The sequence below is a fragment of the Myxocyprinus asiaticus genome, chromosome 19 (genome assembly GCF_019703515.2).
Source record: "Myxocyprinus asiaticus isolate MX2 ecotype Aquarium Trade chromosome 19, UBuf_Myxa_2, whole genome shotgun sequence".
In the NCBI taxonomy this organism is placed as follows: Eukaryota; Metazoa; Chordata; class Actinopteri; order Cypriniformes; family Catostomidae; genus Myxocyprinus; species Myxocyprinus asiaticus.
Window position 1 is genome coordinate 46,222,313 of NC_059362.1, and position 26,999 is coordinate 46,249,311.

The 26,999-nt window shown below is 37.1% G+C and overlaps 1 protein-coding gene across 2 annotated transcripts; it reads left to right on the forward strand.

The window, feature by feature from the left end:
* LOC127409648 (solute carrier family 22 member 23-like) lies at window positions 1-26,653 on the forward strand. Of its 2 annotated transcripts, XM_051644349.1 has the most exons (10): window positions 1-981; window positions 7,977-8,080; window positions 8,156-8,310; window positions 13,611-13,779; window positions 18,086-18,213; window positions 18,295-18,397; window positions 20,447-20,658; window positions 20,751-20,783; window positions 21,275-21,398; window positions 22,883-26,653. In XM_051644349.1, exons 1-10 carry the CDS (start codon window positions 589-591, stop codon window positions 23,247-23,249), a joined length of 1,788 nt encoding a protein of 595 aa, XP_051500309.1. In that variant the 5' UTR covers window positions 1-588; the 3' UTR covers window positions 23,250-26,653. The 2 variants fall into 2 exon arrangements, with proteins under 2 accessions (XP_051500309.1, XP_051500311.1); XM_051644351.1 differs by lacking the exons at window positions 18,086-18,213; window positions 18,295-18,397.
* The last annotated feature ends 346 nt before the right edge of the window (window positions 26,654-26,999 follow it).

The window sequence follows — 26,999 nt, forward strand, 5'->3', positions numbered from 1 at the left end:
TTCATTTGGATGCCATAAGCGTGCTCTTCTGCTGTGCCCTGCTCGGTTTGTGTTTATCGATCACCGGTGCATACGGGCGGACGGAGAGAGGGATTACTTTGCGTCGGGTGTGCAATACACGGATCCGCCCTAAACTATATAGGCTACCTCGGGTTTATTTATAGGGTGTCGCGGGACCGTTAGGCTCGGGTGTGGTGTGATGTGAATATCGCAGGATACAGGAATGGATACACGGGCCACACCTGTGCGTCAGATTCGGTCGGACAGGTGCGTTACCTGTGGACCTCTTGGAGAGCACCGGGCACAGATGCGCAGCATTGGGCATCATAACATCCCAGTGATGGCGTTGTGACCATTGGATTTAACAAAGACCCTATGGGGCATCGGCATATGCAGTGCGCACCTTTGATATCGAAGCTTGGATTTAAAGCATCGAAACACACTGGATTCTGTTCGGACTGGACCGAGCCTGCAGCGTTTTATTCGTGCGTGTTTGCCCTAGAGAAGAGTGCGTGCGGGTGTGTTTTCGAGACAAAGACCCTGTGCGCACCGAGTGGATGTGACGCGCACCGGTAAAACAAACGCGCTATGGACGCGGTTCGGCTGGACGCGCTCAACGCGCCGGCGGAGAACGGCACTGTGTCGCAGCCCGAACCGAACACGCGGCTCTGGCAGGTGGACTCGGTGGTTCTGCCGTTCCTCGGGGGGTTCGGCCGGTATCAGCGGCGGCTAGTGGCTCTGACGTGGATCCCGGCGTTTCTCATATCTTTTATCCAGTTCTCGGATTACTTTCTGCTCGGGCAGCCGGATTGGAAGTGCGTCAATCCGGATCAGGGGAACGGGACGGGTTCGGATCGTGATTTGCTCGTGGATTTTCTCGGTAACGGAACCGAAACTGAGAACGGCCACGGCACGACATGTATGTGCTCCGAGTGGAGGTTTGAGCTGCAGTCGGGACTGCAGCAGAATGTGGTCACCAAGGTAAGGATGCTCTCAAGGATGCCCTTGGAAAGGATTGTCCTATGGATGATGGAAAATGTTCCATTTAAAGGGATAGTTCGCCCAAAAAATGTACATTCTGTCATCATTTACTCACCCTCATGACGCTTAAAACCCTCATGACTTACTTTCTTCTGCCGAACACAAAAAGAGGTGTTAAGCAGAGTGAAAGTGAATGGTGACTGAGACCACTGTAAACCTTAATGTTGTCATTACTGGAAAAATCAAGTTGTCTTAATTAGAGGTAGACTGATATATCGGTTTCACCGATTAATCGGCACCAGTAGTCGCTTTTTGGAACTATCGGTTATCAGCAAAAATCTGTTTATAGTTGACGATATTTTTTTCATAATTTCAAAATAAAAGTCCTGAGTTATGCACCAAATCGTCAGTTTTTCATGTTATTATTGGGATTTTGGTTGAACAATAAACTGCATATGGGATTTTATTCATTTTGGACTTTTGTCTTTGCCTGCCATAGTAAAGAAAGATTTTTGACATTCTATAAATCGATTTTAAAAACTATCATCCGATTAATCGGTTGTCATCCTTTCCCACCGTCTTAGTAATCGGTATTGGCAGAATCCACTAAAATGTCAAGTTTTGGGCTCGTAATGCAAATATCTATGCTCCTTGAACTAATTTATCTTAAAAATCCTTAGACTTAAGATTTTAAATGTAACAATTGAGTGCAAAATTGCAGCTATGGGGAAAACCCTTAATCCCTTGAGCTTTAATTAATTATGTTTACTTGGTTAAAGGAAATTTAAATAGTTATTATTAAGAATTCATAGAGGTTTTAGCTCTTTTATTATTATTTGTTTTGTGATGTCACCATTCGAGTTATAATCTTCTGTATTTGAGCTGTGTTATTGTATGATCTAAATGAGTCAATTAAAATTACTAAGTAGAAACAACAATACATAAAAAGCAAATCTGAGTTAAGTCTACTTGCATCTAGTTACTTTAACCCTCCGATTGCGTTCAGAATCTGCAGACACCTTTTGCATTTGCGGGTCAATTTTGACCCGGTGGAATTCAAGCTTATAAATCATTCATAACCCGATGTTTTTCATCTTAAACTATATTGTAAGTCATTAATAGGTTCTTAACTGTTCATACTTGTAAAAAGATTGATATTTTTGGCATGTTAACTGACAAATATAAAAGCTCTTAATTAATATTACTTTTTAAATAATTTTTATAACAATTATAAATAATAAAATGTAGAAATTCTTAGACATTTCAAAATATACATTAACTACAGAAAACCAGTGTGATACACGTGAAGACATCTTTTTTTATCAACATTTCTGTGAAGTTTTATCTAAATATAACATAATATACAATTTATATTAACATCTAATGTGAGAATTATGAGTAATGTGAATGAATTTTCTGTTACTCATAACTGCTCAATACAACTTGGTGGTCAAAAGTTATTAAACCAACATATTATTTTTCAACTAATCATCATCAAAACAACTGTATAACTCAAGTATACAACATTAATACTTTATTTTTAAGATAAATCTATTGTGTGAAGTGTTGAATGTTGATGTGTGAGTATGATGTAAGCTGGTTCATCATCAGATAACTGCAGAGTAAAAATATGAACAATTTCCTCTTTCAAGTCCAATTTACACTAATGTGTGCATGAACTTTTGACCTCATCACACTCCCTTTAGACAGTAGTACCTCTGATTTAGTTTATTAGTTATGTTTGTTACATCTGTCATGTCTGTTTTGTACAGGAATGTGTTTGTCTGTGTGTGACTGTATGTGTGTGACTGTATGTGTGTGTATGCGTGTGATCGTATGTGTGTGTGTGTGTGACTGTATGTGTGTGTATGCGTGTGACTGTATGTGTGTGTGTCCCAGTGAGACACATCAAAGTGTGTGAGAGAGTTTGGGAAAGAGGCTAAATGTAAGTGAAGTGTTTATAAGAGAAACTGTTATTCATAGATGTAAAAAAAAAAAAATCGACATAATATGAGTAAAGCCACAATTGATGCCCGGGTCAAAATTGACCCGTGAATGCAAAATATGTAAAAAAAATAAATAAAAAAAAAAAAAGTATCTAGCCTGCTCAGTGCATCCACGTGAGCGCTAACAAACTCATTGACTATTTATACACAGACACTAATTGCAATTTTAAAAGCCACAGGTGTGGGAAATTAACCTTTAATTGCCGTTTAAACCTGTGTGTGTCACCTTGTGTGTCTGTAACAAGGCCAAACATTCAAGGGTGTGTAAACTTTTGATCAGGGTCATTTGGGTGATTTCTCTTATTAATATGATTTAAAAAGGAGCCAAACAACTATGTGATAATAAATGGCTTCATATGATCACTATCCTTAAATAAAAGATCAGTCATATTTTCAAAATCAATGCCAAAATTTCACAATTTCTGCCAGGGTATGCAAACTTTTGAGCACAACTGTATGTATTTCAATAGTCTTGACAAAGTCACAAAGTTTGGTTTCCGTACTAAAAACGATGTTGTATTTAAAAATTCATATATAAAAAATGACCTGTGCGCAATAGGAGGGTTAAAGGAATATTCCAGGTTCAATTCAAGTTAAGCTCAATGGACATCGTTTGTGTCATAATGTTGATTACCACAAAAATGTATTTCGACTCGTCCCTCCTTTTCTTTACAAAAGTACAAATGTGTGTTCCAGTGAGACACTTACAATGGAAGTCAATGGGGTCAATCTGTAAACATTACAATACTCACTGTTTCAAAAGTATAAACACAAGACATAAACAATATGCATGTAAATATGATTTTACTGTGATAAAATCACTTACTAACCACATCTGTGTAAAGTTATAGACATTTTACAGCTTTGCTGTAAAGCGTTGCTATGACGATGTAATGTCAACAAACACAAAACCCTAAAATGACTGTAAAAATGGCGATGTAAACAACTTTACAGCTCAAATAGTACACACGTTTTAACAGAAGAATTAATGTAAGTGCTTTTATAAAATGATAAGCTTCACATTCCTGCCTTTAAACCCTCCAAAAATTGACCCCATTGACTTCCATTGTAAGTGTCTCACTGTAACACACATTTGTGCTTTTTTTTAAAGAAAAGGAGGGATGAGTCGAAATTAGTTTTTTGTGGTCATCAATATTATGCCACAGATGCTGTCGACTGAGCTTAACTTGTATTGAACCTGGAATATTCCTTGAACTTAAATAGTTACATTTTTGAAACGCTATTTCTCAGTTCAATTGAGGGAACAAGTTTACTCAATCGATTGAGTTAAGTCAACTTATTAAGGATTTCAGTGTGTCGAGCTCCAAAAATGACAAAGATGCAATGCAGTTTGAATATTGGAAACTTGGTCTGTTCATCACACAAAGCTATCATATGGCTTAAGAAGACTTGGAATAAAGCGCCAAATTTCGGGAGACTTTTAGTCATTTTTGGAGCTCAACAGCATCAGTCATCAGTCACCTTGTATGGAAAAGACTAGCTTTGACTGGCAAACTTTTCCTTTTGTGTTCCAAATAAAGAAAGTCATACAGGGTTTGAATGACTTGAGGGTGAGAAAATGATGCTGAAATTTTCATTTTTAGGTGAACTGTGAACACCAATGTTGACATTTCTTTAGGAAAGAAATAAGCATGTGGGAAAAGAAGTAAAAAAAAACAAATCACATTGCAGATTTGCATTTTATTTGTGAGGCCTTATCAAGTATGCACTAAAATCACAGGAAAAACAACCTGAGAATGTTTGGCACTTTTTGCATAAACATCTAACAGGAAATAAGCACTAACCATATGTTTTAGTATGCTGATTGGACTGTAATTTGTCTCCAATTTTTAGTCATTAAATGAGATAAATGGTAAATGAACAAACTTGAACTTGAAGTGCACGTTTATCAAATCACATTGCTGGTTTGCATTTGATTTGTGAGACTTTCTTTTTAATTAAAAGGAAATTAAAAGGTTGCATTGATCACTTAACATGAAAATGATGCATAGAGTTCATGCGCATATCAGTACACCTGCAGAATGCATATCAGACTGATAATTCAGTGTTACACCCACTGCAGACTGGCACAGATAACCCGGTCAAATTCTCAAACAGAAAGATAACTTTGAGGCCCAGCAGTTAAAATGTCAGCATGTTCCTTCTTAAAGTCTGGAGTTTATGGTTTAGGGTTAGTGTTGGGAGGCTCTGCGTGACGTTTATTTCTGTCAAATCATTCAATTGAATAATTCCACTGAAATAAATGTTCACAAAAACAAGAGCAACCATCTAGACATGACAGAGCTCCCATAGTGTCCCACAGTGTCTTTTCTCACATTACTGTGTAATTGCACACATTAGACTTTATTGCTTTGTGCACATTTCCATATGCATGGAAAATCTCAATTCAAACCATAACAGCGCTTTCCTTCAAACTCACTAGTTTATTATCTGCCAGTCTGAGAGAAGCACCTCCAAAATGTGCGCTGCATTCCAGGACAGAGTTCCTGTTTTGATGTCATTGGCTGAACAGACTGACCGCCTGATGTTCTGATGACCTGCAGTGTGTGTTTGACCTTTCTCGCACCGATAGCCGATTGTCTTTACTGAGTGTGTTCAAGAGACTCATTCATACAGCCAGGCATGCTAACAAATGCTAATGACACATTCTGGCCCGTTTGTTGTTTGAGGATGAGGACACGGCAGGAGAGAGTTTTTGTTCATTCTAACTTTATTGGTCATTGTAAACTCAGCAGTGCAATTTCTAAACAAATAGTCATCATAATTATCATGCCACAAACACGGCTTCCTTCAAAGGTAAATTTGGATTGAGTGATGCAATTTAGAAGACGTATTTATCCTTCTGTGGAATACAGCAAAAGCGATTCATCATCAGCGTATCTGTTAAATATCTGTTTAATTCTGGCACAACTTAATATTCTAAAATGTTTTATTAGGGTTAGACATTGAGAACCAATTTCCATTTATTAAAAAATAAAATACTGGAACCGTATGATTTTCACGACTTTCAGTTCAGTTAACAGGTCTTGACAGTGGCTGCGCTATACCGCTACTGAATCTACAGCGCTAAACACACAGTGCAACCACTGTAGTCTGATTCCCAAATGAATGACTCTAATGAGACGATTCTTTTGAATCTAGTGCAAAACACACAGCACGACCAGTGTAGTTCGATTCCTGAACTAATGACTCTAATGAACTGGCTCTTTTGAATCTAGTGCAAAACACACAGCACGACCAGTGTAGTCGGATTCCCGAATGAATGACTCTAATGAACTGGCTCTTTTGAATCTAGTGCAAAATACACAGCATGACCAGTGTAGTAGATTCCTGAACGAACGACTCTAATGAACCGGTTCTTTTGAATCTACAGCTTAAAACACACAGTGTGACCAGTGTAGTCGGATTCCCGAATGAATGACTCTAATGAACCGGTTCTTTTGAATCTACAGCGTGAAACATACAACTTAACTGGTGTAGTCGATTCCTGAACGAATGACTCAAATGAACTGGTTCTTTTGAATATAGTGCTAAACACACAGCACAACCAGTGTAATCTGATTCCCAAATGAATGACTCTAATGAACTGGTTCTTTTGAATCTAGTGCAAAACACACAGCGCGACCAGTGTAGTCCGATTCCCGAACGAATGACTCTAATGAACCGGTTCTTTTGAATCTACTGCACGAAACACACAGCGCAACCAATGTAGTATGATTATTGAAACAAATGACTCTTTATGAGTCAGTACTTTTGAATCTACAGCACTAAACACACAGCACAACCAGTGTAGTCTGATTCCCAAATGAATGACTCTAATGAACTGGTTCTTTTGAATCTACAGCGTGAAACATACAACCTAACTGGTGTAGTCGATTCCTGAACGAATGACTCAAATGAACTGGTTCTTTTGAATATAGTGCTAAACACACAGCACAACCAGTGTAGTCCGATTCCCAAATGAATGACTCAAATGAACTGGTTCTTTTGAATATAGTGCAAAACACACAGCGCAACCAGTGTAGTCCGATTCCCGAACGAATGACTCTAATGAACCGGTTCTTTTGAATCTACTGCACGAAACACACGGCGCAACCAATGTAGTATGATTCACAAAACAAATTACTCTTTATGAGTCAGTTCTTTTGAATCTACAGTGCTAAACACACAGCACGACCAGTGAAGTCTGATTCCCAAATGAATGACTCTAATGAACTGGTTCTTTAGAATCTAGTGTAAAACACACAGCGCAACCAGTGTAGTCCGATTCCCGAACGAATGACTCTAATGAACCGGTTCTTTTGAATCTACTGCACGAAACACACAGCGCAACCAATGTAGTATGATTCTTGAAACAAATGACTCTTTATGAGTCAGTTCTTTTGAATCTACAGCGTGAAACACACAGCGCGACCAGTGAAGTCCAATTCCCGAACGAATGACTCTAATGAACTGGTTATTTTGAATCTACAGTGAAAAACACTGCACGTGACCAGTGTAGTCCGATTCCCTGAATGAATGACTCTAATGAACTGGTTCTTTTTAATCTACTGAGCACTACACAGCACAACTAATGCCGTTCCCAAATGAATGAGTCTAATGATTTGGTAAATCAAAAACACTTCATTCACAACATTCAAAAAGATCAACAGAAATGATCAGAGGAAGTGCACTTCTTTTACTGTGCCTTTTATGTAATTAATAGAAACATGTTTAATAACAATAATAATAATTTTTTTCCAATTCTTCTACATAAAAGTAGGTGCTGTGACAGTACCATAGTACAATGATAGTTAGACAATAATACCATGGTGCTTCGCTATATGCCGTGATATTGAATGATGATTACCACAGTCACAGTACTTTTCTAGAAGTGAGTTCATTTGATACTAGTTCTAATAAATCACATTGATATATAGATGTTATTGTATGTAATATTTCTGTTTTCTGCTCTGTGCCCCTCTGAAGTGGACGCTGGTGTGTGACGGAGAATGGAAGGTGCATATCGCAAAGTTCTCTCTGTTGGTCGGATCCATATTTGGTTACCTGCTGATGGGCGCAATGGCGGACTGGTAAGATACAGCTATTATCTGTGTCTGCAAGAAACTTGACAGCATTTTCTAAACTCTAGTGTTTCTGTGTCTCAGGCTGGGTCGTATCCCAGTGCTGCTGGTGTCGGTGTTGTCCGTGCTGGTGTTCGGGTTAGCCGTGGCGTTTTCTGTGGATATGGCGGTGTTCAGCACGCTACGATTCTTCGAGGGCTTTTGTCTGGCAGCGATCAGACTGTCGCTTTACGTCCTGAGTGAGTCCTCTTCTGTTTTCTTGTTTAGTTCACCCAAAAATCACCCTTATGTCTCATATCCAAACCCGTTTGACTTTGTTTCTTCTGTGGAACACAAAAGTAGACGTTTAGTAGAATGTTCACACTGCTGTTTTCCATACAATAAAAGCATACAGTGACAAGAGGCTGTCAATATCAGACAAAAGGAATACTTTATGATACTTTGGTGTTTTTTATTTTTTTATTTTTGGGACTTGCGTGCCCCTGGTCATTCTTCAAAATGTCTTATTTTGTGTTTCGTGAAGACAGTAAGTCATATGGGTTTAAATAACATGAGGGATTTTCATTTTTGGATGAGATATACCTTTAAATGCATCTAAAGCTACTTATCTATGAATTGTCTTTTGCTGCAGTCACATTTGATTTTTCAACAAAATATCTGACTGAAAATAAAACACTCACTGATCATGTTTAAAAATACGGTCAGATTTGAGTTTGAAACCATATGCATCTGTTTCTCATGAGATGCAGCAGACTTTAAATTCCCTGTCGTTTAACCTGTGTGATATATTGTGAGTCTTTATGTGCTTTAGAAAGCTGTTTTCCGATGAGCACACATTAAATGATTCTGATTAAGTTGCTTTTTCAGAGGACGATGGAGTTGTTTATGTGTGTTTAATCGTGTGAACACTTTCAGAGGTTCATTAATTTGCTCTAATGGAGTCACTTTCTGCTTTGCTCAGCCTCAAATGACATTTCAAAATTTTCTCTAAAGCTTTTGAGTTATAATGGACATTATTTACAGTGGGGAATAACAGCGACAACATTTACAGCATTTTCTAACTTAAAGTAGCCTTCATTATTGGTGGTGTTTACTATTTCAAGCATCACTAATACTGTTGTTAATAGGGTTAGTGATTTAAAAAAAAAAAACTAACACTAAAGGGTATACTTAATTTTTCTATGTGCTGGTCTGAGATTTAGCGGCACGCCGAAAACCAAAGTATATTCTTTGGCCTAAAATATGAAACTTTTCTACGTAAACACCATTAGAGCTCCAGACATGAATGGTCTGTGTTGTTGAGGTGTGATGCTACTTTACTAAGAGATAACCCTTACCACCTGAAAAAATAGACTTACATTGAAAGAAGGACTTGGGTCATATCTAAGAGCAGAATTACTCATAGTTAAACTACCGTCAAGCTACTCTTTTAAAAATGTAGTTAGCTACACTAAGGTTTCTCAACCATGGGCACATATGCAGGTTTCAGGGGGGTATGCGAACCATTGCCTCAAAAACACCTAAATATAGAAAGAAAGGAATAATAACAATTAATGCGTTGCCATGGCAACAGCATTTAATATCCCTTTACAAATTTACATCAGCAGTGTCTTGACATTATTCTAAAGAATTTTGAAGCAGTTCATGTAAACACAAGGCTATTTCATTGTCTGTTAAAAGTGCCATAATTCCTGCCGCCAGTTGGTGGCGCTATGACCATGACCCATAATAGCCACATAAATGTGATCAGCCTTCATTACAAACATACATCTGAATTTTCATCAAACTCACACAATGCACACAGAAGATATAAGGAACTTCCTGTTTCACATTTTTAGCCATAAATGTATTGCTTTGCCAGGGGGACACTGTTCAAAATATAAAAAATCAGTTCACAATTTAGCATCTGCAATGTCTTGGCATGATGTTGCACAAATTTGGCGCCAGTCGCATGAATCACCTAGGAGGAGTATATAAAAGTTCAGAGCTTGCGATTTTCAGAAAATCTAAAATGTCTGACTTCCTGTTGGGCGGCGCGAATGACTATAATTATGAAAGTTGTCCGGCTTGGTGAGAACAATATATGTACCAAGTTTGGTGACTGTAGGTGAAAATGGGTGTGCAGCAGAGGCTGTCTTACATGCCCATTTTAAAGGGGGCACTACAGAGCCCCCCTTGCAACTGTGCCCAGCCCTAATGGCTGACTTTCTGTTGGGCGGAGCTATTGGCTGAGTATGAAAGTTGTTCAGCTTTTTGAGAACTATATATATGTACCAATTTTGGTGACAGTAGGTGAAAATAGGGGTGCCACAGAGTCCCCCTTAAATGCCCATTTTCAAGGGGGCGCTATAGAGCCCCCCCTGCACGCCACCCCCTTGCAACTTTGCCCAGCCCTAATGGTCGACGACTCTGATGTGTGTGCAAAATGTTTCACGCATGTTAAGTACCCAAAAAGTACAGAACACCTTAAAATAATAATAATTATAATTATAATCCTTAGAAGAACAATAGGGCCTCAGCACTTTTAGTGCTTGGGCTCTAATTTATCATAGTGTCCAAAAATGTCTCCAAGTGTCCAAAAGCCTCTCCAAACAAATAAAACATAATAATTGTACATGAGAACTAATTACACATGCAAACACAACAATGACTAAAGGTTTGCATAGCATGCAGACATGATTTTAGTAATGAGATTTCACAGAATGAGTTTCATTCTGTGCCATTTGAGTCATCATTGAGTCTGTGTCATGTATTTGGCACCATCTCCTGGTGGCCATATAGAACATTGTGCTTTGTGTGGATTATCTAATGATCTATACATCTGATTATCTTGTGTGTGGGCTTGTTTGAAAGATGATCACCTCTTCTGAGTAATGGTATTTTATGTTCCGTTTACTTTTCCTGAAGTTACAAGCAAAAATGCAGCATATAAGCAACATCAACATAATTGTCAAAAACATATACTTAGCTATTACTCGCTATATTTTTGTCTGAGTAAATCGAATAGACTGGTTGTATTCTGCTCTTTGAAAGCTTTTCAATAACATATGACACATGGCTGTTTGATGAGTTTGATATTTTTACTGATTGCAATAATATGCACAATGCAATTTGTTTAAATAAATGATCAAAATGGAACAAATTTCAAAGCACTTGTTCAGTTTTGGTCATAATGCCTACATGCAGAAAACAGCCATCCAGAACATTCTAGTTACCACCTCACAACCAAACATTCTGGAAGTGTGACATTAAGTTACTAATTTTGGTCAAACATAACATCGGTGTACAGCAGCAGAGGTTAATGTCAGGTCAGCGAAGTGGTGTGTCAGATTCACAGAACACACTAGTATCTTCTCTTGGTTTCATATCTGCTCATGACATGATACAGTGATCTACAGGAAGTTAATTTGGACAACTAGAGCAGGAAAATTAATGAGCAACACACAAATAGAGTTTTAATATTATGTTACACTGTTTGCTCGCTGGTTGTCTCACACCTCCTCTCTCTGCCTCCCTGTCCACATGCATTAGCTTCGAGTAATTGTGAGAGATTATCAGGCTGGTTTAAGGTCTCTCTGGAGTAGATTGATTTCTTTCTGGGGCCAGAAGGGCCCGTGTAATCAGCCCTAAAGGGCCCTCGACACTGATGAGCTGAAATTGTGAGAGGCGCATTTAGGAAAATAGTACAGTAGCCAGTTAAAGGGATAGCTCACCCAAATATTGTAATTGTATCATTTAACCCCTTAAACACTGGTGCATTTTTGGGCTGTCACCCAAAATTTAAAAGCTCACCATTTAAACATACTGTGGACTAACTGCAAAAAATTGGTCTAATTTTTCAGAGAACACCTTAAATTAAAAAAAAGACTCCAATTACTTCATAAATAATATTGTGTGTTTAGAATCTTATGATAAACAAAGTTTTTTTTGTTGTCCACTATTTTCTAGTGAACTGGTAAATATGTAATTCTGGTTCTGTTCACTCTACCGCACTTTGAAAAGTCTAATTTTATTCCACTAGATGGCAGCAAGTACTAGAAAAAAAGAATTTTTTCTCTATCACATTCCATCACAATATACAGCTCTGAAATGTAGGTGGCACTCTAACGCATTTTAGCCCTCACAGATGTGCTCATCCATAGACATTCAGTCTAATTTTCAGTTCAAGCACCAACCTCGTTGTTTCATCGAATATCTCGGCCTCTGAGTGGACTAGAAGCTCAATCTAAGTGTCATTAGAAAGCTGATCCTCCCCTTTACGATATTATGAATAATTTTATCATCAGTAGTCGAAAGCATATTTTTCTGATGATTTGATTTGCATGCTTTTCCTTCTGGGAGGCATATTTTGTTCTGGGCATAAGAGATAACATTGGATTATTCACACAAGCAAGCTCATAGACAAGTAAAAATGGCTCATTTTTTAGAGAACTTCCTAAGGTAAAAACTGATATAAAGTTTTTGGCTACTTGGGGCTTACAACAGCAGTTATCAGAGCATAAAAGAGATGTTTGTGTTTAATGACTTACAGAAATCATATTTCACTATGTGAATATTTTGAAAATCTTTTGAACTGTGGTATTAGTGCAACACAATAAACTATACAGTCATGTTCCTGAGAATAAGAGCTTTTATTTGATATATGACTTGTCTATTTAGGTGCTATGTGAAGGACTTTTATTTTTATATATTTGTACCCCATTACCTCTAGGGGGCGCTCATTTACGATATTTTTCACAATATAGCTATCACCTTCATGTTGTTCCAAATCCGTATGACGTTCTTTCTTCTGTGGAACACAAAACGAGAATTTAAGCAGCAGTTTTCCATAAAATAAAAATGAATGGGGACACATGCTGTCAAGTTTCAAATATGACCAAAATAAACCTCCATAAAAATGCTATAATAGTAGTAGTACATACTTTGCTATTGGTAAACATTATCTAGGTGATGCCAGTCGAAAAGGGAATTTGTTTCAGAAGTTATTATATTAAATGCAAGATTATAAAGACGTGCATTTTTTTCTGTAGGGTAACGTGTTGATTAATTGTTTACAATACAGTGCAACAGTTTGGTTCTGGAAGTAAAAATCCCATTCATTTTCTCCATAGGCAAATTTATTTTTAACGATAACTTTTAAACTTAAAAAGACGATAGTATATGCTTCTGTTGAAGCCATTAGTCCATGTTATTTCAACGTGTTTAATAGCGCATTTTCTGGTGAAAAACTACACTACCCATAATCCTGAAGAGAGATCCACCAATCAGAGAATCACGGTCAAAAAATGTTGGTCAATTTGGATTTATGTTGACTTTATCAGGAGAGTGTGGTTAATATTAGCCAAAAACAATCTACATACTTAAAGTACACCATCCAGTCACCTTGAGCATATTATTTTGAAAGAACTATGATTATGGACTCACTAACTCTAATCCTGCATACTATATAGTACAGAAAATATGTAAACTGGGGAGTTGCAGCAAGAATCACAAATCTTAATTTTTGTGTTTACATTTTGCTGTTGTCTCTGTCTTTTAGGGATTGAGTTGTGTCTGCCTAACTGGCGTTTCTCCATGACAATGATCGCCAGTCTGATTATCGTGGGCGGGCAGCTGCTGATGCCTGGTTTGGCAGCGCTGTGTCGTGATTGGCAGATTTTTCAGATTATAATCATCGCCCCATTTGTGCTGATGCTGCCGTATGTCTGGTAAGACCTACACCCTCAATACCATTTAGCCTAAAGGCCAAAGTATACTTCACTTTTGACGCTAATGCTTTTAGTGTTCAGTTCAGTTGAACACTTGCCTCTCAAAGTATACTTCATTTGACTGTGCGCATACACTGGCGGTTGGCGCATCCGCGCTCCAATTGATATGAGATTACTGGACTATTTATCTTCAAGATTTACACCAATAAAGATTTCTTTATACTCTCTCAGACTCGAGTTATAGCCTACATAGGCTAGGCATCTCCAGACCTGCTCACAGTAGAGGTCGACTGATAGTGGATTTTGCTGATACTGATAACAAAGTTGGTGGAAAAGGCCGATAACTGATTAATCGGCCGATAGTTTTTTTAAATGATTTATAGAATGATCAAAGAGTTCTTAGTCTTTCCTTACTATGACGGGCACGAACATTAAGGCTACAAGAGTCAAAAATGAAGAAAATCCCAAAAGCAGTTTATTGTGCATCCAAAATTCTAATAAAAAACAGAAAATTAAGATTTGGTGCATAACGTGGGGCTTTTAACTATAAACAAGCCTGAAATACACCGGGAACTTCTATTTTAAAAATGACAGAGACTTGGCTCCGTTACAATGCTCTATATGCAAGTATTTAACAAATTAAGCTTTTTATATATATATAGTATATATACACAAATCAGTAGACCGATACAGTATATTGGTGTACCTCCAATATACATATATACATACATATATACAACGTACACCTATCAGCCACAACATTAAAACAACCTGCCTAATATTGTGTAGGTCCCCCTTGTGCCACCAAAACAGCACCAACCTGCATCTCAGAATAGTAATCAGACATAATATTCTTCTCACCACAATTGTACAGAGCGGTTATCTGAGTTACCATAGACTTTGTCAGTTCAAACCGGTCAGTCCATTCTCTGTTGACCTCTCTCATCAACAAGGTGTTCCGTCCACAGAACTGACGCTCACTGGATGTTTTTTGTTTTTGGCACCATTCAGAGTAAATTCTAGAGACTGTTGTGTGTGAAAATCCCAGAAATACTCAAACCAGCCCATCTGGCACCAACAATCATCCATGCGATTATCTAATCAGCCAATCGTGTGGCAGCAGTGCAGTGCATAAAATCATGCAGATACGGGTCAGGAGCTTCAGTTAATGTTCACATCAACACATCTCTAGAATTTACTCAGAATGGTGCCAAAAACAAAAAACATCCAGTGAGCGGCAGTTCTGTGGATGGAAACACCTTGTTGATGAGAGAGGTCAACAGAGAATGGCCAGACTGGTTTGAACTGACAAAGTCTACGGTAACTCAGATAACCACTCTGTACAATTGTGGTGAGAAGAATTCATCTCTGAATGCTATTTTGAGATGCGGGTTGGCGCTGTTTTGGCAGAACGAGGGGGACCTACACAATATTAAGCAGGTGGTTTTAATATTGTGGCTGATCGGTGTATATATATACAGGTGCATCTCAATAAATTAGAATGTTGTGGAAAAGTTCATTTATTTCAGTAATTCAACTCAAATTGTGAAACTCGTGTATTAAATAAATTCAATGCACACAGACTGAAGTAGTTTAAGTCTTTGGTTCTTTTAATTGTGATGATTTTGGCTCACATTTAACAAAAACCCACCAATTCACTATCTCAAAAAATTAGAATACATCATAAGACCAATAAAAAAAACATTTCTAGTGAATTGTTGGCCTTCTGGAAAGTATGTTCATTTACTGTATATGTACTCAATACTTGGTAGGGGCTCCTTTTGCTTTAATTACTGCCTCAATTCGGCGTGGCATGGAGGTGATCAGTTTGTGGCACTGCTGAGGTGGTATGGAAGCCCAGGTTTCTTTGACAGTGGCCTTCAGCTCATCTGCATTTTTTGGTCTCTTGTTTCTCATTTTCCTCTTGACAATACCCCATAGATTCTCTATGGGGTTCAGGTCTGGTGAGTTTGCTGGCCAGTCAAGCACACCAACACCATGGTCATTTAACCAACTTTTGGTGCTTTTGGCAGTGTGGGCAGGTGCCAATTCCTGCTGGAAAATGAAATCAGCATCTTTAAAAAGCTGGTCAGCAGAAGGAAGCATGAAGTGCTCCAAAATTTCTTGGTAAACGGGTGCAGTGACTTTGGTTTTCAAAAAACACAATGGACCAACACCAGCAGATGACATTGCACCCCAAATCATCACAGACTGTGGAAACTTAACACTGGACTTCAAGCAACTTGGGCTATGAGCTTCTCCACCCTTCCTCCAGACTCTAGGACCTTGGTTTCCAAATGAAATACAAAACTTGCTCTCATCTGAAAAGAGGACTTTGGACCACTGGGCAACAGTCCAGTTCTTCTTCTCCTTAGCCCAGGTAAGACGCCTCTGACGTTGTCTGTGGTTCAGGAGTGGCTTAACAAGAGGAATACGACAACTGTAGCCAAATTCCTTGACATGTCTGTGTGTGGTGGCTCTTGATGCCTTGACCCCAGCCTCAGTCCATTCCTTGTGAAGTTCACCCAAATTCTTGAATCGATTTTGCTGGACAATCATAAGGCTGCGGTTCTCTCGGTTGGTTGTGCATCTTTTTCTTCCACACTTTTCCCTTCCACTCAACTTTCTGTTAACATGCTTGGATACAGCACTCTGTGAACAGCCAGCTTCTTTGGCAATGAATGTTTGTGGCTTACCCTCCTTGTGAAGGGTGTCAGTGATTGTCTTCTGGACAACTGTCAGATCAGCAGTCTTCCCCATGATTGTGTAGCCTAGTGAACCAAACTGAGAGACCATTTTGAAGGCTCAGGAAACCTTTGCAGGTGTTTTGAGTTGATTAGCTGATTGGCATGTCACCATATTCTAATTTTTTGAGATAGTGAATTGGTGGGTTTTTGTTAAATGTGAGCCAAAATCATCACAATTAAAAGAACCAAAGACTTAAACTACTTCAGTCTGTGTGCATTGAATTTATTTAATACACGAGTTTCACAATTTGAGTTGAATTACTGAAATAAATGAACTTTTCCACAACATTCTAATTTATTGAGATGCACCTGTATATATGTTGTGTATATGTATATTAGAGGTAGACCGATATATCGGTTTTACTGATAAATCAATGCCGATAGTTGCCAATGTTTTCTTCTGTGTTTTAATCCTCTGATAATTAGTTTTTTAAATTGAAGTGAGGGCATGCAAAGAAAAATACATAGTGTCTCCAACTTCATATATTGTGAAAAATAATAATAATAACAACATAGGCTATAAAAAGCTTAATTTGGTAAATATTAAATATAGAGCATTGTGACAGAGCCAAATCTCCTTAATTTCAAAATTCTCCGGTGTGTTTCAGGCTTGTTTAGTTTAAAAGTCCCATGTACCAAATCTTTTTGTCTGATTATTATTGGGATTTTGGTTGAAAAATAAGCTACAGCTTGGATTTTTTTGTATTTTGGACTCTGGCCTCTATGTCTGTGCAGACTAAGAAAATAATGTAACATTCTATGAATCTATTATAAAAACTATCGGATTAATCGATTATCGGCCTTTTCCACCACCGTAGTTATCGGCATCGGCAAAATCCACTATCGGTCGGCCTCTAATGTATATAATTTCACAAGATAAGATTTACTTATGAGGAATAAAAAAATAAGGAATATAAAAACTATTGGTATATAGTTTTGCAGATAACTGACAGTTCCAAAAAGCAACTATCGGCACCGATTAATCGGTAAAACCGATATACCCTTTAACTCGCATACACACTCTTGACGTGCACATCCACTGTTGTTGTTTCCACCTTTCGTCTCCTGTTGTTTAGAGGTGATTTTATCTTCTTCTAGCGCTTCTACTTGACAACAACAGCTCAAATGTGAGTGATGCCACCTTGTGGACCCACTAATTAGTGCAAATAATTCCAGGCGCATATGCATAATGCGAGTTCAGAGTATGCACGTTAAGAAAAATCGATTCACATGCGTTTAGTGCTCGAGCATGATGAAATTTGCATCACACGTACTGTACATAGGTGCCTAGCGTTCGCGTCTAATCAAAGTATACTTTGGGCTTAAAGCCACAGACGGCACACCTACAGACCGGTATCATGCATTACTGCACACAAAACTGAAAACACATATGAAAATAATGTAAAAACAAGACAAAGCAGTGGTTGGACACTGTACATGTCGGTCAGACGGTCTCTTCTTGTGCAATAGTGAAACGAACCAGACTTTATGAGTCAAAAGTTCTGAAAGATGGAATAAGGCTACAGGATGCACACCAACTTCGTCTTTCTTTTCTGCAGGATGTTTCCCGAGTCTCTTCGCTGGCTGTTAGCCACTCAACATTACCAAAGAGCAAAGCAACAAATGTACCGAATCGCCCACAGCAACTGTGTAGACATGGCAGCCGACCCGAGTGGCATCCTCTTGGGTGAGTAATGTGTTTCTAGTGATTTGTATGGGATTTACCTTGATAATGACTCTGATGATGATAAAAACAATGTTTTTTTAGAGCTTGAGGTGGAACTCCAGCAGAAGCCAAAGACGTTTTGCGTAACGCAGCTCAGCAGCACCCGAAACCTGTGGAAGAACACAGTCGTGTTGTGCGTTAACTCGTAAGTGACGTATAGGTGATACCTTGCTGTCTCGAATAGGTGCGGTGCTAGTAGAAAAGATCACCAACATAGTTATTGGTATTGGCAAAATTCACTATTGGTTGACCTCTAGCTGAAAGGGACTTTTCTTTTAAGCAGAGAATAGTACATTTTAATGAAATTCCTGTTTTTTAAATACTCAATACTTTTTGGTAGAATTTGCTGTCTAAGAATTTGGCCAAATGAAGGTATCTTACCTAGCTAATGTTCTTAAAATATTTTCCAAATGTTTCATTGTGGTTGTGGAAAATGTGAAAACTTCCTGAAAACTTCACTGATAGCACACATACATCACCCAGACATCTATTTGATGTGTTTACATCTAGAAGACGTATTTTTAACGTTGTTTAATCATCTGCAATATGTCTATAAGACACTTCTTCTTGGATGTAAACAAGACATTCAGCAGATGTCTTTGAGATGTTTATGATTTAGAATGTTTGTAAATCTGATCTTTTTAACCCTTTAGGCTTGAATGGGCCTGTCAGCGGGCCAGCAAAAAAAAAAGAATTGTCAAAATATTAATAACTACAGCCTTGACCAACACAAAATGGGTATCGTTTGAAAACTTAGAAGCTCTAGTTTCCAATGCATGCAGGCATAATTATTTTCCTGGACAATTAGGTATTTTTCTAATTTTCCATGACTGGAAAACTGCATTGCAAAATTCCAGGTTTTCCAGGGCGCATGGGAGCACTGTTGTTCAAACTGAACAAGTGCTTTGAAATTTACAGACAAATCAGAAGTGTTCTGTTTTGATAATAATAATTTTAAAAAAAGTGTACTGTACATATTATTGCAATCTGTAAAAACATCAAACTGATCAAATAGCCATGTGTTATATGTTGTTGGAAAGCTCTTAAAGAGTAGAATACAACCAGACTTTTTTTTACTCGCACACAAAAATATAGCGAGTAATAGCTAATTATATGTCTTTGACAATTATGTTAGTGTTGCTTATGTGCCGCGTTTTCGCTTATAACTTCAAGAACAATAAACGGAACATAAAATGTAACAAACCATTATTTAGAGGAGGTGATTATCTTTCAAACGAGCCCACACACAAGGTAATCGGATGTATAGATCATTAGGTAATCCACACGAAGCACATATGTTACATATTACCACCAGGAGATGGCGCCAAATACACGACACAGACTCAATGATGACTCAAATGGCACAGAATTATTACTAAAATCATATCTTTAGTTATTGTTGTGTTTGTATGTGTAATTAGTTCTTATGTACAGTTATATTTTATTTGTTTGGAGATGTTTTTGGACACTATGATAAATTATTTTGTAATGTTATAACTTTTGATTGCTTTGTCATATCAACACAACATTTTTATCAAATACAGTTGACATGATTGGGAACAAAACAAAAGCAGTTTTTCTACCTTATTTACACCCAGAGATAAATAATGTCAAATCAGAAAAATAAGAAAAAAATACATTTTTGGCAGAATTTTTTCAGTTTCTTAGGCTGAGAGATTCAGAATGTATCATCAATGCATCATTTTTTTATTTTTTTTAAGTTTGCTTTACAACGATACCAAACACTTGACCCTTGTTTTTTGTTGTTGTTGTTGTTTTAGTTATAAGCCTTTAATATTGGGTATGCCACTGAAACAGAAAATCTTTAAAAACACCTTCAGAGCTTAAAGGGTTAATATGTTTATCAGATGTTAATTAGATGCTTTCCAGATCTAAAACAGGCATCACAGATATGTATGTGTGCTATCTGGGGTATTGTACTAAAAACTTTTTATGCTGTCATTGTGAGAACTTTCAACGTCTTACGGATGTTCCATTAACAAAGTTTAAAAAACATTTGTTCCCATTCACATAACATTAGCCAATGTTGCCGCTTACCTTTTGAAACAGTCTTTGTGTCGGTATTATGCCTACCTGGCCTTAAAACGGCAGCACACTAGGTTTTGCTAGTCTACACTAATTATTGTGCGTTTGTTCTCATGTTAACACAAAATCAACTCTCTTTATTTTACAGGTTGACTGGCTACGGCATCCATCACTGTTTTGCACGCAGTGTTTTGGAGGGCAGCGCGACTCATCTGCACTATTATGCATTAGCGGCGATCGCGATAGCATCCTGTATGGTATTGTTTCCCGTGGTGGGCGGGTTTGGTAGGAGAGGTGGACTCCTCACCTTTATGATCATCACTGCGCTGGCATCACTGCTGCAACTCGGACTGCTCAACTGTAAATAAACACACACTTACAGTATAGTGATGTCACAGTACTGTCCTCCAGTCCTGTATTAATGTCTAATGTCCTCTTTTCTCCCAAAACAGTAATTGGAAAGTACAGTCTCCGACATGATGAAGGTAAAACAGTTTTCTAAACAAATATCTTTTACCACATTCTGTTGTATTAAATATTCTATGTTAATATATACATAATATTGTAAAATCAGATACTTATACTGTATATTATACTGAATTATATTAGATTTATATCAATTAAAAACATTACCAATTGGTCATTCATCAAAAGGCATTCTTTAATTTCGACAAAACCTTATCTAAATTAGCCAGCTAGATAATGCTGCCTTGGTGTCACGTTTAAAAGAACAAGAATTTGAAACAATAATGTCCATTACATCACAGAAATCCAACTGTTTACATTTGCAAGGCATAAAAACACATTCACATCATTAAATGTATAATATTCATCTATCTGTCTGTATATCTATCAAAAGATTTCAGTGCAGACATGTATAAAATTCTATACAGTAAATCATATAAGTTTTATATATATATATATATATATATACACACACATATATACTGTATCTTGTCTTTGTTTTCTGTTGTAGTTCTGAGAGACACTCTGAATCGGCGGTTCTCATATGCATTCTCAATCATCGGGATGTTCTCGTCTCATGCTGTCAGCACGCTCAGCATCTTTTACTGTGCTGAGATAACACCAACTGTCATCAGGTCAGCAAATAACACACACACACACACACACACACACACACACACACACACACACACACTGCTCTGCTTGCAAGATTGGATATTGTCTGTGGAGTATCCCAGCTCCAGTAAAAACAACAGTATCGTATTATAGAGAATATATTCACATCAATGTTTTTAACCATGATCTATAGAGAAACTAATAATAGTGTTCAAAACAATGTTACTATGAATGCAAACTTTAATACAGTGAAAAAGACAACATAAATATATATAAATAAACAAAAATTTCCAACATTCTTTTGAATGTCCATGTACTAAAATAAAATATTTGATGCCATGAGTGTACCTTCATTTACTATTACTATTATTTTGAATGGCCATGGAAAATGAAGCAATGTGACGATAACTTTACCTGGTCGCAAAAAGTAGTCTGATAATTTACCTGATGAACTTTCACCTTTTGCTGACCCTTTATGCTTCGCAGAGCTAATGTGTGCTTCTAAATCACTTGCACCTTTATTAGTAACTGACACATAAGTGCCAGCTTTACATGTCATACATTCTGCTTCCCACGGATCTCCACCTGGACGAAAGCATGGGAATTTTTTGAGCTAATCTTCTGTAAATTTGCACTTTCATTTGGGCATTGTTTCCACTCAGCTGTCATTTGCTGCTGCTGTCAAGCAACTGTTTGATTGACAGGCAGGAATTTGGCCAATAGTTGCAGCAAGCCTCTTATAATTGACCAATTGGTGTGCGAGAAGGCGGGACTTACAAAGAGGGGTTAAAGCAATGCGGAGGATGAATCTCAGTTGCCTCCGCATCTGAGACCGTCAATCTTATCACGTGGCTTGTTGAGCGCGTTACCACGGAGACGTAGTTCGTGTGGAGGCCCACGCTATTCTCTGCGGCATCCACGCACAACTCATCACGCGCCCCACAGAGAGCGAGAACCACTAATTGAAACCAGGAGGAGGTTATCCCATGTGACTCTACCCTCCCTAGCAACCGGGCCAATTTGGTTGCTTAGGAGACCTGGCTGGAGTCACTCAGCACGCCCTGAATTTGAACCCGCGACTCCAAGGGTGGTAGTCAGCGTCAATACTCGCTGAGCTACCCAGGCCCCTATTAGGCCATATCGCGATTCCTGTCTTTATGTTCCCAAATTTAGGACCTCATTAAATGATAATTAAGACTTTTGTTATACCATTTAAGATATTGAAGGCTATTTATGACCTTAAATTTGAGAACTGAAGTTGACTTTTTAAGGACCTGCGGGAACCCTGAAAAATATCAAATTAACCCAAATATTTCATAATGAACAAAGTGGAAGATGGTGCATTTGAATTTTACTGGCACATATTCTGTGTAGGCCAATTAGTGACAATTCATCTTGCTGTAATTCCATTGTGTTTCTGATGATAATGATATAATATATAACATAATAATGTGCTGTTGTGACATTAATGTTTTGACCGCTGTCTCTTCTGTTTGTGTATCAGGGGCGGCGGTGTCGGTCTGGTCTTGGCGAGCGCAGGTTTCGGCATGTTAACTGCACCCCTCATGGAGCTTCACAATCAGAAAGGTTTCTTTCTTCATCATGTGATCCTCACCTGCTGCACGCTGTTATGCATCATTTGCATACCGTTGCTCCCGGAGACTGCTGGCCAACCGCTGCCTGAGACGATCGCTGAAGGGGAGGGGCTACTGCGTCGGCCGATCCTCCCTGGAGAGCAGCACCACCTATTGGCCAGGACAGAAGTCAGAGAGTACTCACGCGTTCAGGATACGCCCCTTCACCAAGCCGTCAACCCTGGCAACGGCTTGGTGCCGAGCAACAGCACAGCCAATGGTGTGAGGTCTTCATGACGTTATGCGATTGAAAGCCAGCGAAGGCCAAACGATGAACAATTACAGCGATCTGATTGATCGTAAATAACAAACATAATGATGATAAAATTAAGCTTTTCTTTTATATGTTTTGAAAAAATGGATTGCAAATAACAGAACATTAATGTTCTCTGTATAAAGTGTCAAATGCTCATTAACCAGCATCGGTAAAGATTGCCATTGTAGAAAGTGAAAATATTATTGTAACTTTCATTCCTTGAAAGGAATTCTATTTTTTGAACAACCACTAGCTAAATATAACGTCGACCAAACAACAACCTCGTTGAGGAATTTAACTGATTTTAATATGTTTTTTGTATGTTGGGTAAATGATGTGTATTTATTAAGGACAGAATGATGCTGACAGTAAGAAAATTTGGGTTTCATTCATTAAACGCAAGCAAACTAATTTCTGTGTAAATCGTTCGTATGGATTTAAAAAATGAATGCAACATTAAATTGAATACAACAATTTACATCAGAATGGTTTTAAGAACCAAACTGAACACTGAATTAAATGCGACAATTTACGTCAGAATTGTTTTACGAACCAAATGTAACACTAAATTAACGCAACAATTTAGGACGAAATGGTTTTACGAACCAAACAGAACATTGAATTGAAAGCATCAATTTACTTCTAAATGGTTTTACAAAGCAAATAACACAATGAATTGAAAGTGACAATTTACGTCAGAATGATTTTATGAACTAACTAAATGTAACACTGAATTAACGCAACAATTTACGTTTAAATGGTTTTATGAACCAAATGTAACACTAAATTGAATGCATCAATTTATGTCGGTATTGTTTTACGAACAAACTGACACTGAATTAACGCGACAATTTACATCAAAATGGTTTTACGAACCAAATGCAACACAGAATTGAATGCTCAATTTACATCAGAATGGTTTTATGAACCAAATGGAACACTGAATTAAACGTGACAATTTACGGCAGAATTGTTTTACGAATGAAATGGAATACTTAATTGAATGCCTCAATTACATCAGAATGGTTTTACGAACCAAATGGAACACTGAATTGAATGTGTTATTTACGGCAGAATAATTTTACGAACGAAATGGAATACTTAATTGCCTCAATTACATCAGAATGGTTTTACGAACCAAAATAAACAAGGAATTGAAAGTAACAATTTACGTCTAAATGGTTTTACGAACAAATAAACAATGAATTGAAAGCGACAATTTACGTCAGAATGGTTTTACGAACCAAATGCAACACTGAATTGAATGCTTCAATTTACGTTAGAATGGTTTTACAAACCAAATGGAACACTAAATTAAATGCAACAATTTACGCCAGAATGGTTTCATGAACCAAATGGAACACAATGCATCAATTTATGTCAAAATGGTTTTACGAACCAAATACAACCAATGTTGGGTAAGTTATTAATTACTAACTACTAATTACATCTTCTACAGTGTAATTAGATTACTGTACTAATTACTCTGTCTGAAAAGTAATTGCATTACTTATTACTAATTACTTTCTAAAACCCTTATCAACCTCGACCAGATGAAAATATAAGGATAGGCATTAAATTGTTCTTATAATTCTTTTAAATAAATCATATAAAATGAAATAAATTATTCATGAATTGGCCAAAGAATTTAAGGGGGAAGCGTTAAATTAGAAAACATATATTTAAACATTAGACATTCAATTTTTACTTTAAATTCACTATAGTTTTATATAAAATTGTTCTATAATCTATACAGCATTTAACACAATTACATCAGTAGTAAATGTAAATTACTGAAAAATTAAGAGTAATCTCTTAACTTTTTTCAATGAAAAAGTAATGTAATTATTTAGTAATGCATTACACCCAACACTGAATGCAACACTAAACTGAATGCGTCAATTTATGTCTGAATGGTTTTACAAACCAAATACAACACTGAATTTAATGTGTTACTTTATATTGGATTAATTTTACGAACCATATGGAATACTACATTAAATGCAACAATTTAAATAAGAATACATTTATGAACAAAATGCAACACTGAATTAGGGCTGGGTAAAAAGATTGATTCTTGAAATTCCAAGATGAAGCTTTTACTTTTACTTTAAAGTTTACTTCCGTTTCGGCTAGTTGTGTTGATTATATTATCTGTAAATAAAAAGGAGTTGAACAGCATAGTTTGGGCCACGTCGTACATTTTTTTAATTTATATTTTTGTAATGTACCAAGTTAAAAGGTTCCCTGTAAAATGTAAATCTCTTTCATATGAAAGCAAAATGAACATTATAACTGAAATATGTTAAAATTAATTAAATCGTATCGAAATAAAAAAAGAAATGGATTGAGAGCTTGTGAATCGAAATCGAACTGAATCTGGAAATTTACACAGAAAACTGTTATGCCCGTGTTTCATAAATGAGACCCAGTGTGTATGTTGGCACCTTACAATGTTCAGGTTTTTTAGTCCGTCTGTTTTGCACTAAATCTAGAAAAAGCAATCATGAATTGGCCAGATGAATCTGTAATGTTTTCTAGTCTGTATGAAAACACGACTACACAGATGACGGCTGTTTAGGGGGAAAAAACACAGCACAACTTAACGGTCTGCTCTTAAGATGCCAAAATTCACAAATCCATCTGTTACAGGTTACTGCAACACAATTGTGCGCTTGAACATTTAGGTGAACAGTTATCGTTCAGTTACTGTTAGGGTGAATCTCATGAAAATGTGTAGAACATGTCCAGGTGATGTCACCCCAAAATCAAAAGATATAAATTACATTTTGAACAAAGAAAATGAAGCCTATTTATATGCCTTCAGGCTAATTTCAAAACATTGTTTTACACCATTTTTTTATGGTAATACAGAAAATGTCTGTAATACAGTAATGAGAATCTAATGCCATTGAGAATAATGACAGTTACAAACTCAAAACTGTGTTTAATTGTCATGACAATAATGTCACAGTGCAAATATACGTTTCTATGTATATTCTAAAAATAGGCTTCATTTAATTTATGCAAAATCTAAAAAAAATCGTCCTTTCGATTTTTAGGGCAATAGATGAACCGGACATGTTTTCATGAGATTCTACCATTTACATGTTGGAAATTTATAAATGTGAACAGGAAATTATGCAGAGCATGATCAATAGAAGGGCTGTTGAGTGTTTTCATGTATATTTAGCATTACTATTAATGTGTAGAATAGCATTAGAGTAACTTGAACGTCACAAAACTCCTGTTAATCCTTAAACTTCTGAACAAGGAACTGAATTTTAAGGGGGAAAAATGTCTCCCAACCTATTTGATGACTAAATCTCCAGGTTCTAAACTGTGTACAGACATTGTGTGTAAATAAAGAGGTGAATGAGACTCATTTCAGATTCTAATGACATGGGTAATCTTGAGTAATCAGAAATAAGCACACAGGATCAATACATGCCTTTCACGGCAAAAAGATGTACTTTGGGACACTGTCCTGTAAATGCGAGAGCACTCCACAATGCTTTAACTATTAAAAAGCACACAGTACACAAATGCACAAACCTGTCAAAAACATGTCTGGCTTATATTTCACCCCAAAATCAAAATATATAAATTAACCCTCCTATAGTATTGAAAAATGGCACCTCCCTTTGGTATTTGTGGTCATTTTTGACCAGAAGGGTCAGATGTGTAATTTTATATTTTATCACAAGATATGCATTTGATATATATTTAAA